This window comes from Rhincodon typus, chromosome 3 (genome assembly GCF_021869965.1).
Source record: "Rhincodon typus isolate 14 chromosome 3, sRhiTyp1.1, whole genome shotgun sequence".
In the NCBI taxonomy this organism is placed as follows: Eukaryota; Metazoa; Chordata; class Chondrichthyes; order Orectolobiformes; family Rhincodontidae; genus Rhincodon; species Rhincodon typus.
Window position 1 is genome coordinate 24,935,427 of NC_063334.1, and position 12,119 is coordinate 24,947,545.

A 12,119-nucleotide genomic window follows, 5' to 3' on the forward strand; every position below is an offset into this window, starting at 1 on the left:
AAAAAAAATGAAATGCTGGGAATACACAGCAGGTTAGGCAGCATGTGTTTTGAGAAAGAGTCATCAACTGAAAATGTTAACTCTGTTTCATTCCACAGGCAATGACTGATTAAAGTATTTCTACAGCCCACTCTTTTTAATTCAGATTTACAGTATATGCAGTATTTAGCTTTTGTATTGGATAGAAATTTCAATGTGCTTCACAGCCCTTGAAATACTTTTGATGTGCAGCCACTGCAATGAATAAAGACTTTAGCCAATTTGCACACAGAAAGCCCCCTAATGCAGAAATATAATAATGACTAAATAATCTATATTGGTGATCTTTGACAAGGGACAAATATTGTCCAAGACACTGGGAAGAACTCCCCAGATGTTCTTTAGGAATGAAATGGCATTGCTTGCATCCACCTGAAAAAGCAAAAGTCTTCAGTTTAACATCTCACCAAAAATGATGGTGTATAGAGACTTGACTGACAATAGAGTATCTTGACTTATTTTTTAAAAAAAAGTACAATTTGCTAAGAACAGCATGATGGCATTAATGACAAGTTCAGTAAATGCAGGCTTTTGAGATCTAGTATCAGAAAAATTATCAATGGGAGCACACCATCACTCCTTAGTCAGGAGTGGTGCATTGAGAGCTTCCTAACATTACTATTGCCTGGCAAAGTGGAAGATTTTCTTGTTGACAACAGGTAGTGTCCTATCAATAACAGCATCATAAACAGCACAAATAAACTATTCAGTCCCACCAGTTGATGCTGATGCCTTTGCTTTATGAGTCTCCTTCCACACTTCATCTCAACCTATTAACACATCCTTCTATTTGTTGAACCCTTGTGCTTATTTAGCCTCTCCCTAAATAATTCTATATTCTTTGCCTCAATCACTCCATATTCCACATTCTGGCCAGTCACAGTAAAGGTATATCCCGACTCTCCTGTTGGAATTATTCATAACGATCATGCATTTCTAGTTTTGGTCTTCCCCTACAAATGTAAACATCTGCATCTTTACCTTACCAGAACCCTTTTGCACATTTCAAATATTTTGACCATGTTATCCCCCAGCTGTCTCTTTCTTAGTGTCGATGAGCTACAGTAAAGCTGTCACCACCGGGTTAAACTTCCCACAAGTATGCTGCTAGCAGTTGTCAAATCTTGTAAAGACTGGTTAAGACCTTTGTTTAAAATAAAGCTTCCTCTAATCCCACAGTATGATGACACTGATATAAAACTGTAATGCCACATCCTGGTGATGGCTTCCTTAGGAACAATTTACACCAGATGGCAGAGACCAAAAGGTGTTACCGGAAAGATAATCTAATTGCACAACTTAAAACAGCCCTTTTCAGAAGTTCATGTAATATTTATGAGGAAGCCTTTTGGCCCATCTTAATTTACCAAATCCCCTTACGAAGCATTAAACTGTTTTAGAGTAATTCTGAAATGTTTCGCTTCACCATGCTGTCTACCACTTCATGTGAATTAGAACTTCCTGACATTAGTCCTATGTTTACAATTCAAATTCTTGTCCTTTGTCACAATGTAATTTGGAGTGAGGTTGTGCATCCCATTAGCTCAGATTTCTCTTAACAGAAATACCTCTTAATCACCTTCAAGCTGAAAACCTGTTTCTTCAAAGTCTTGCTTTTGAGCTCAGGATTCAGACACCCCTTTACTACATCATTTCCAACACTTAGAACAGTACAACATAATTAGGCCATTTGGCCCATTGAGTCTGAACAGTTTCTTTCAAAGAAGAATCTGTTTAGTCCTATTGGTCCATTTATTTTCAGCAAGATATTTTCTCTGTTGTTTTAAAACCAATTACAAATTGGGTAATCATCTTCCAGGTCATTGCTCAAATGGAGTATAACCAAAAAGGCTAAAGGAATGTTAATTGTTTATATATAAATCTTAAGCTATAAAGAAGTAGAACATAAACTGTAAAAAGTTTTGATACAGACATAAGCAACTTCCTAGTTAGACCACTAGTTTTGGGCATCATGTCTTTGAAAACCTTGAATCCCTGATCCACCTCTCTGTTATCTCTATGATATCCCAGTCCTGTGTCCCCAACCATGCCGAGTTCATCTGCCTTATCTATTAGGCCTCTTGCATTGAAGTAAATGGAGTTTAATTTATCAGTCTTACCTTGATCTCTGCTTTGTCTCTGCCTGCCCTGACTGTTTGATTTGTTCCTTTGGCCAACTGCACCAGTCTCAGACTGATCTCTTTCCTCACTATCTCCCTTGAACCAGCGACCTAAGGATGACAGATTTGTGAAACACTACAGTCCTCTCTTCTAGCAGCTGAGCTATTGAAGAGAGTCCAACTTCTCCACTCCACCAGGATAATTATCACCATCTTCTCTGAGACTTCACACTCGCTCTGCTCTATACCCAATTCCCACCATGACTCATGCTCTACCGCTGTCAGTATTGTCCACATCTTCCATGCCTTGCTCTCACCCACCCCAATCTCCAACAGCACTAACCCTGCATACCCTTCTGTTGCTGTTTACTCATTCACTCAGGATACTTCCCTGGTTGCAGATTCGGACTCCGACTATCCCGAGCGGCTCACCAACCATTTTCAAGCCCCTGGGCAGGTATTTGAGGATGCCCTTGACTTACTGTACTAGGACCCTTGACCAAAGACTACCTCCCTTGACTTGGCTGAGGGCTGCTAATAACCATGACAAGGCACCTGGCTTTGTGCCTGCACTAAAAGACACAGCAATACTGGGATAGCCCAGTAGCTCTGGCTGACAGCCAAGCATAAAGTGGCAAGATTAGGCAAGGCAGGAGTGCTGAAAGCGCCCAGGCAAGCTCAAAGTGAGTGAGCACTAAGAGAACAAGTGAACAAATATGAGGTACAAATATGAGCAGTATATGTCCAGTCAACAAATTGGGTCCACGTCACTGTAAAGAGTCCTTGCTCTTGGGCACCTTAAGTGCTGTGGCGAAGTGCAAAAGTGTAAGTGGTTCGGAAATGTGCGTCAAGGGTTCTTAAAGGCTGGCACATCAGTTGCCAATATTTGTGGATGTGAGTACATATGGCAGTGCCCATGGAGTGTGCCCCAAGATGGTGTTTCATGTTGAGCATTGTGGAAGGTCCCTGCCATCAGCTGAGAGCTGGTGCACCCAGATACCCGCTCCAACTTCCATGTCAAGAATGCTCAGCGTCAAGTTTGTTTGGTGTGTTTGGTGAGTTGGGAAGCTGCATATTAATGAACGTGCAATCACTAACAAGCAATAATCCCCTTTGATAGGCAACTCTCAGCTGCCTAGAGAGAATCATGCCTCGATGTCCTGCATTTGCGCAAGATGCAGAAAGTTTATCCCTAATTCAAATAGGCTTCACCAGATCGTGTGATTCTGCCACAAGTCTCACCACTGTCATTCAGCCCTTTACAGGACTCGGCCCAATAGGACTGAAGGGAGGAATTTGTTTGAAGGGCTGAATGATCTTTCCTGCCCCAACGATCCATGATTCAGTTAGGTGGAAACAATGGATCCAACAGCCTTCTCTCATCCCAAGCAGTATAAATATTAAAGACAGGATTTTGCACCAATATAAACTTATCCATAGGTTTTGAAACTGCACATTTGAAATTGGACTTTATAATTGAATGCCAATTGACATGAAATATGAAAACACGTAATTATTTGTGCAACTTCACAGAAGTGCTCAATCTGTTCTTCTGCCCTATGACATCATGTTTATTTCAACATCACAAAGAAAATTAGAAAACCATAATTTGGTTACTTTCATGCAAATCTACGATCCCTTTTCTCATGGTCAGTGGGTCAATATACTAATTTTAGCTTTCTTTAACCAAAGATAATTGTACTCCAAATAACAGCTTGTGTGTTTAAATGAAGCTATTCAGTCATTAATCACCAATAGTTGAAAAATTCTTAAGGTTGTTTCATGTTGGTGAGCCGAGTTCATTAAAACTGAATTTTCATCTTTCTCTATTGAATACATTAGTGAACAGATCAATGTCTCATTGTATTTCGTCAGCACAAATGACATCTTCGCCATTTCTTGTAACTCTTGTGATCATGAAGGAAACTGCTGCCCATTATTAAAGGAAAGCACACAAAGGCTCCCAAGATTATAGAATTTAACATCACAATATTGGTCGGACATTAACCAAGAATCCTTCTCTACCAATGGCCAACGTCTGGGCAGTATGTCCGATTTAGTGGATCTCAGTCTCAAATGTGTGATGACTAACAGTTAAGTAAGTACAATTTGTCAGCTAGGTTGTTGGTGTAGTGCTCAACCGGGAAAAAAACAAATCTAAGAAAGTTACAAAATTAAAAAGGAGTCATCACTTTTTATTTATCAAGTCAGCAAAACAAAATACCAGGAAGTACAGTATTTACAGATCATTCTAGAAACTAAAGCAGCATCGCTGAGAAGCTGCACTATCAAAATACAGAGGAAGGCCAATCAATTTTGGTAATGTTTACAAGAGTTCATTTCCTCAACCCTTACAGTTGGTTTAAAATTACAACAGGCTTCCAATGTATGTCCTAAACAGTCAACTTTGAAGTATCTTAGATAACAAAAATATTTAAAAGTTTCCTAAACTACAATGTAGACAACAGAAAGAACACAATATACATGGTAATCTGCAATATCCCTGTCTTTTTCACAGAAACTGCTCCCATTTTGCCCCCTGTTTTCAACATGAAAATAGGTGATGTTTAATGAATTGCTTCAAGGAACAGGGTATTTGTTGCTGTTCTCTGAAAGCATCATTTCAAATATACCTTGATCACAATAATATTTCATTTGAAAATGCAAACACCTGGATCCAAACTGAGCTCTAAACAAGTGTACTAAACAAAAAAGATCATTTAATGAGCAATGAGTTTTCATAACCCATATAGTGATTTAATTAAAGTGTTTTATATAAAACAAGAGTAGAATAAACTGTAAACTTGGCAAACAAAATCTAACCTATGGAATTCTTATTCACGTAAAGTAGTCTCACTACAACATTGTAACACATCTCCATACAGATGTGTCGGGAAAAAGAAAAAGGAAATCTACACAGTTTATGAACAGTTATTACTGGTACAGAATGAACATTCAGTAAAAATTAATGCTGAGGTACTGCAAATCATATCACTTTTTGCACCAACTTTTCCTACATTAACAGTAATCGTTAGGACCATTTCTGCTATACAAACAAGTTTTTTTTTAAATAATCGATAAATCGATAAAAAAAATTTACCAGATGCATTAGTGCAAGAAAACAATGTACTCTTAGTATGGTAAGGTTTGTTTAGTTTTGTATTAAGCAAAACTTAACAAATAAATGTTGGTGCTTCGAGTGACCTGGGCTCAGTATCTGCCAAATTATAACAACTGCATCCAACCTGGTCCTTCATCCATGATTTGGAAGTGTCCCCATCACTCCATGTTAACACTAGTTTGAAGAGACACCTATAAATCTCCTCCTATCGTCTTAAGCAAACAGGAAGAGAAAACTACACAGGTGATGTTTCCATTTCTCAAGTGTCCCTTTAACTCATGAGGTACAGGTTATAATCTCTGACTGGGTGTGTGGCTGGGAAAGAGCTTGAGCAGTTACAGCCTGCAAGGTATGACCAATGGAAGAAGTCAAACTATCAGTAAAAAAATGGTGCTTTGGACATGAATCAACCAAACGTCTTGAACTCAACCAGTTGTAGGCTACAATACATCACCTGGCAAGAATGTCCTATCATAACATAAAACTCACTGAATCAGAGATGCTCGATTGATCAATTTCCAGGACCCAGTGGATATGCATCAATGGACTGATAGCTGTATCAAAGTCAAAATTTAGGGGTTTATTTGGTTCTCAATGCACGCGTTTGATATTTTGATTTTTTTTTGAAAAGAAAAGAGCAATATGAAAGATTACTTCAATGAATGTCACAATTGCTAGTGAAGTAATGACATTCCCACAAGACCATACTAAGTTATTTTCAAAAAAAACTCACTATATTAATGAGGCAGTGCCCAATATTATTTTTCTCTTTTACACAATTTACTTGGAAAAGGACAGGATAGGAAGGGGAGAGGAGTGAAGGAGGTAGGGGCTGGAACCATGGTGGGGAGGGGGAAGTGAAAGAGAAGGAGGGGACCGCATGTGAAGGTAGGCAAGGGAAAACCTGAGAAACAAAAGCTTAAGCAGTTAGGAGAACAGAAGGGTAGAGGGAAGAGGAAAGCAGCAGGGAAGGACAGTAGAGGGAGGTGAAGAGCAGAGAGGTGAGGAGGAGGGGATGTGCTGCAGAGATAAAGAAGCAAAAGGTGGGATGGGGAGGTGAAGCAGAGGAGGGTGTGTGGATTTGGGTGAGCGAGGGCTAGAACAGAGCTCTTTAGAAAGAGCAGAAGGGGAAGACCGGGGATAGCCCTCCCCAGATGGCTCAGTAGGTGAACACCACATGGTATATGACCCAGAGCTACACTGTCCTGAAGTGTTCAAAAAGCTTATTTTCCCCTCCGAGTTAACTGATTTCACCTAGGAGGCAGCAGAAATTTCTACAGTTAGTCTCAGACAAGGAAGAGGTAACGATTAGCAGAGTTTCTCAATCTTGATCACACTCCAGTGTCCGTGTGTGGAGACATGGCAGATGGCAGGACTGGGCTGCACTGTGCTTTCACCTGATAGTCGACCAGTACTTACCACTCAGCCTCACACTGGAAGAGCAGACACTTCCATGAGGTACCGATAGGCCGTGTGGATCCACAGAACTTTGCGCCAACATGAACAACCATTTTAGATAAGGAGTGGAGAACACAGGGTGGGGAGGGCAAAATTAGAAGGGAAGAATGAACTTGCACAATGCGTCAAGAATACTAACATTGCTCAGACTTTTTGTTTTTGGTCTCAGTATCTAGGTCCTGGGAGTTCTCCTTTATTGATGCTATAGAGATTGGGCAGGACGGCATGTCCTGGTAAGAGACTTCTGTCTGTATATTGTCAGCTGAGTCTAAATGCTCTCTCATTCCTGAAGGTGTAGTGTTATTCTCTTCACTGGTATTCTCTGTTACTGGACAGTTTTCACTTTTTTGATGGTTGCTCTCATTTAGAGCCCTGGTTTAAAGGAAAAGAAAACAAAATAATAATGGGAAGGAGATATTGCAGGCAAAATAAAAAGCATTCCAATGTGTGTTGTCTACTTAAACCGAGCATTCCTTGAGCATGTTGAGCTATGTTTAAGTTCTTACATTTCATGTCGTTGAATATGACGCTCCCAATCAAAACCGCGAGCAAATGTTCGTCCACAGAATTCGCATGGGAATCTTTTCTCATTGTAAATACGTGTGCCACTTCCTGGGCATGTTTCAATCCCTGCAATATAAATGGTCCCAAAATTATTAACTCAATTTCTTTTTAAATAATTGCAACGATGCACTGATTACCCAACGATGGGAAGGATGGTTGGACTGGAGTGGTACAAATGATCTTTTGAAGGCAAAGCAGGTTTAATGAAATTCCTACTTAAACCATTTGTGTTTTTTATTGGAAAAGCCACAAGTCTCATTCAAACAGTGACTTCATTATTTGTTTGTTAACAGACGTTTTTTGTTATCACTGGATGGGATGTAGATTTGAGTACCCAGTTCTTAATCCAAATCATGCTGTGCAAGGAAATGCTGACAGAAAGAGATGTCCAGTTACTTAGCATATTTTACAATTCAGGACCTCCTAAAGCACTTTTGATAATGAATTTGATTTTTAAGTTGCCTCTGTTGTAATGTGAAAAATGTAGCAGTCAATTTGCATTCAGAAAATTCCCACAAACAGCAACGTAATAAAAAAATCACCCTGGGTTCGCTGATCCACCTTGGCTCTGGGTCCAGTGATGCCTCGATTCTAAAATTCTCAGCTTGATTTACCACTATCTTTATGGTTTAGTCCCTTTGCAGATCTGTAATTGAAGGTGGAGGGGGATGACGGCAATGATAACGTCTTTGAACTAATAATCCAGAAATCCCACAGTTAATGCTCTGGGGACAAAACAGTGGGTAGAATTTAAATTTAATTATAGCAAACTTTGATTTAACTGGCACCTTATGAACTGGAACTCTTGTTAAACTGGCAAAAACTGTATACCCCAAATACCAGAAGTTTACTGAAATATCACGATCTCCACGATGTCCAAGTAGTCAGTTGAGGGGGTGAGTGAGAAGGCCTTTTGCTGTTAAATAATAATGCAACTTAGAACTTAAGTGATTTAAGCTGTAAATAAAGTATAACAGCGATGTGTTCACCCCCTGCATTACATTTCTATTATTTAGCATGCGTTTTACGTTGATTATGTGGACCTCTTGGAACTGGAATATCTGACCAACTGGGACACTCCTGGTCCTATCGGTGCTGGTCCTATCATAAAAAGTGTGCCGTAATAAAAAAAAAGATTAGAATTGAAAGCTAGACTCTTTAGTGGTGTGAAACAAAGAACTGTGGATGATGGAGATCTGAAACAAAAGCCAGAAGTGCTGGAGGAATTCAACAGGTCTAGCAACATCTGTGGAGAGAAAAGCAAGAGTTAATGCTCTGAGCCTAGTGACCCTTTGCGACCCTGCTCTGACAAGGGATCACTGGACTTGAAAGGTTTACTGTTTTTCTTTCCACAGATGCCACACCTGCTGAGTTTCTCCAGCACTCTGTTTTTGTGCCTTGACCAAATCTTTGGTCATGTGTCCTAATATCACCTTGACGTTTTGGGCTTTTCTATTACACTAAAGGAACTATATAAATACAATCTGTTTTAATGATGCCGGTTGAAGGATAAATAGTGAACAGGGTATCCAGTAAAACTTCTCCATTCTTCTTCAAAATTGCACCACATGATCTATTACATCCACCCAGGACCCAGATGGAATGTCTCCTCTGAAAAAGTGTGTTACCATGAATTGCGTGCTTATGTCTCTGGACTGAGATTTGAATCCCTTGACTTTTACACTCAGATGAGACGGCTTCCTAGCCATGTACAGCTAACATTTGAGAAAATATTAGCTAAGGAAGAGGTTACTTGCTTTAAAAATATATGGTATTAACTGTAATTTGGAATCTGATTTGTATCCCTCAATACTCATTTGGGGGTTAAATATATTAAAAATGGGCACTGAATGATCATACTGAAATGAAACCAGGGTTCAACATTTCCAAATTAGTAGACAAAAGCTTGTAGCAAGATGTACTTGCATTCTAATATTGGTTAGAGATATGAGAAGGAAATTTCAATTAGCTACATAAATCAACAGAAACTTAGCCCAGTATTTCTGTTAACAAGAATGAATATTCTGAATCACTACCAAAAACAGCCTAGCTCATGAGCAGTGTAGCACTTCCAGACCCCAGACAGGATACCCTTTACCACCATCTGTCACTCTATCAGCTTAACAATGTCTGCAAGTGGCAGCACAACAGTGGAGATGCTAGGCTATCCCTGCGTGTCGATCACCTCTGGAAATAACCAGGATTGATTTAACACAGACAAATTGTGTTTAGAATTGTTCCTAGAGACTGTTTTGAAATACATGATGCAGATAGACCGGGTTTGACGTGCTCTTCGGAAAGCACACCATTTGCGACAAGTCCTGCAAGATATCTCAGCTTTCCGTGAATCCAATGACTGGCAGAGTGACCACTGCCAAAAAAATCTGCATTTTCTTAAGTTTGCTAGGCAAACAATGACATACTCAGGTCTGTCCCCTTCTCACCCTCTCTGTATTTACAACCCACATTGAGTCAACATATTCAATGGAAACACAAGACTAGAATAGATCATGGAATTCCTACAGTGTGGAAACAGGCCCTTCGACCCCACGAGTCCACACCGACCCTCAGAGGATCCCACCCAGACCTACACCACCACCACCACCTCCCACCTCCCCCCTCCTATAACCCACCTAATCTACACATCCCTGAACACTGCGGGCAATTTAGCGTGGCCAATCCACTTAACCTGCACATCTTTGGACTGTAGGAGGAAACCGGAGCACCCAGAGGAAACCAATGCAGGGGAGAATGTGCAAACTGAACACAGATGGTTGCCCGAGGGTGGGATCAAACCCGGGCTCCTGGCACTGCGTGGTGTGCTAATATTTTTGAAAGAAATAAATTCTTGACAGTACGAACCCCTTTGTTCAACAATGCTGCCCTTATCCTCCTCTCTAGCCTCTTCTTCACTGCTGAGCCAGTCCTTATCTTTAGAATCCAACTGGTCCAAGTTTACACGACCGACCAATTCAAAGTTGCGAACCACCTGAAATTGGAGAAAAAGGACAGACTACTGAACATTCAATTACTTGAATGGAATTTACAGCAACGCATCAGGACATTCAGCTCAAGTGGTCTGTACTGGTGTTTATGATCCAAGTGTGTCGTCTCGTCCCCCCTTCATTTCATCCAATGTGATGAATGTTTTAAGCTTCTCAAAACTCTAAAAATGCACCAACATTACAGGTGTCAGAAAAAGAGACTCGTATTTATGTAGTACCTTTCTTAAACCTTGGAAATCTAAAAGCCCTTTATAGTAAATGAAGTACTTTTTGAAACACAGCGACTATTATAATGCAAGATAATGTGGCAGCCAAACCTGTGCAATACAAGACAACCCCAAAAAAAAAGCAATGCAATCCCGACGAGATAGTTCTTTTTGTCATGTGGTTTGACAGATAGATGCTGATCTGGACATGGAGAACTCTCATGGTCCTTTTCAAAACAATCAAACACCCAAGAGGGTAATCAGGACCTTGGTTTAACATCTCAACTGAAAGGCGGCACCTCTGGCAGTGCAGCACTCCCTCAGGACTGTACTAGGAGTAAAAGCCTGGAATTGGTGCTCAAGGTTTCCAAAAAAAAAGTGAAAGAAATTCTGATCCCTGCCATGCGCATTTCACATTACCACTACATTACAACATCAGATATGCAAACTCCAAGTAGTTTGCTGAATCTTAATAAGGGAAACTACGACGGTATGAGGCATGAGTTGACAATGATAGACTGGGACATGTTATTGAAAAGGAATGACAGTGGATAGGCAACAGCAAACATTCAAAGAGCAAATGGGTAAACTAGAAAGATTGTTTATTTTCTGTCTGGCACAAGACTGCAAAGAGAACAGTGGCCAAACTATGGCTTATGAGGGAAGATTACACGCAAAACAAAAACATATAAATTAGCAACAAAAACAACAGACCTAAGGATTGGAAACAGTTTAGAAGTCAGAAAAGAGGTCCAAGGGATTGAAGAAGAGGAGGAAAATAGAGTATGAGAGTAAGATTGCGGGGAACATAAGAACTGACTGCAAAAATTTCTACAGGTATGTAAAGAAAAAAAGACTGGTGAAAACTAATGTTGGTCCCTTATAGTCAGAAAAAGAAGAACGTACAATGCAAAGAAAAGAAATGGTTTAAGAGTTATATTCATACTTCATTTCAGTCTTCACAAAGGAGGACACAAAAAACGATAGGGGACACAGGGAGAGGGAAGAACTGAAGTAAAACTGTATTAGAAATGGCGCTAGAGAAATTGATGGGATTGAAGGCTGATAAATCCGCAGGGCCTGATGATCTACATCCAGAATACTTAACGAAGTGGCCCGAGAAATGTTGGATGTATTGGTGGTCATCTTTCAAGATTCTTTAGACCCTGGAACAGCTCAAACAGATTGGAGGGTATCTAACAGAGCACAGGATTATAGACTAGTAAATTTGATGTCAGTATTGGAGAAGATGCTAGAGTCTATTATCAAGGATTTTATAGCAAAGCACTTAGAAAACAAAGGTAAAATCAACAGTCAGCGTGGATTTACAAAAGGAAAATCATGCTTGACAGATCTACTAGAATTCTTTGAGGTTGTAACTAGTAAAGTTGATCGGGGGAGCCAGTGGATGTGGCACAGTCACATAATATATTAAGGCATGGGACCTGGGGTAGTGCATTAAGATGGTTAGAGAAAACTAGTTAGCAAACAGGAAACAGTAGGAATAAATGGGTCTTTTTCTGACTAGCAGGCAGCAACAAATGCAGGTCTAGACTATTCACAATAATATGTTGAAGATTTAAATGAGGGAAGTAATTGTAATACC

General features: G+C 40.0%; 1 protein-coding gene across 5 annotated transcripts in view; it reads right to left on the bottom strand.

The window, feature by feature from the left end:
* Positions 1-4,333: 4,333 nt before the first annotated feature.
* znf462 (zinc finger protein 462) overlaps positions 4,334-12,119 on the bottom strand; it is a 104,996-nt gene continuing 97,210 nt past the window's right edge. For all 5 annotated transcript variants that reach the window (XM_020530366.2, XM_048595013.1, XM_048595014.1 and 2 more), the window contains 3 exons: positions 10,165-10,291; positions 7,245-7,368; positions 4,334-7,110 (listed from right to left, as the gene is read on the bottom strand). In XM_020530366.2, the coding sequence (XP_020385955.1) occupies positions 6,873-7,110; positions 7,245-7,368; positions 10,165-10,291 (489 nt within the window). In that variant the 3' untranslated portion in view covers positions 4,334-6,872. The remainder of the gene's footprint in view (positions 7,111-7,244; positions 7,369-10,164; positions 10,292-12,119) is intronic.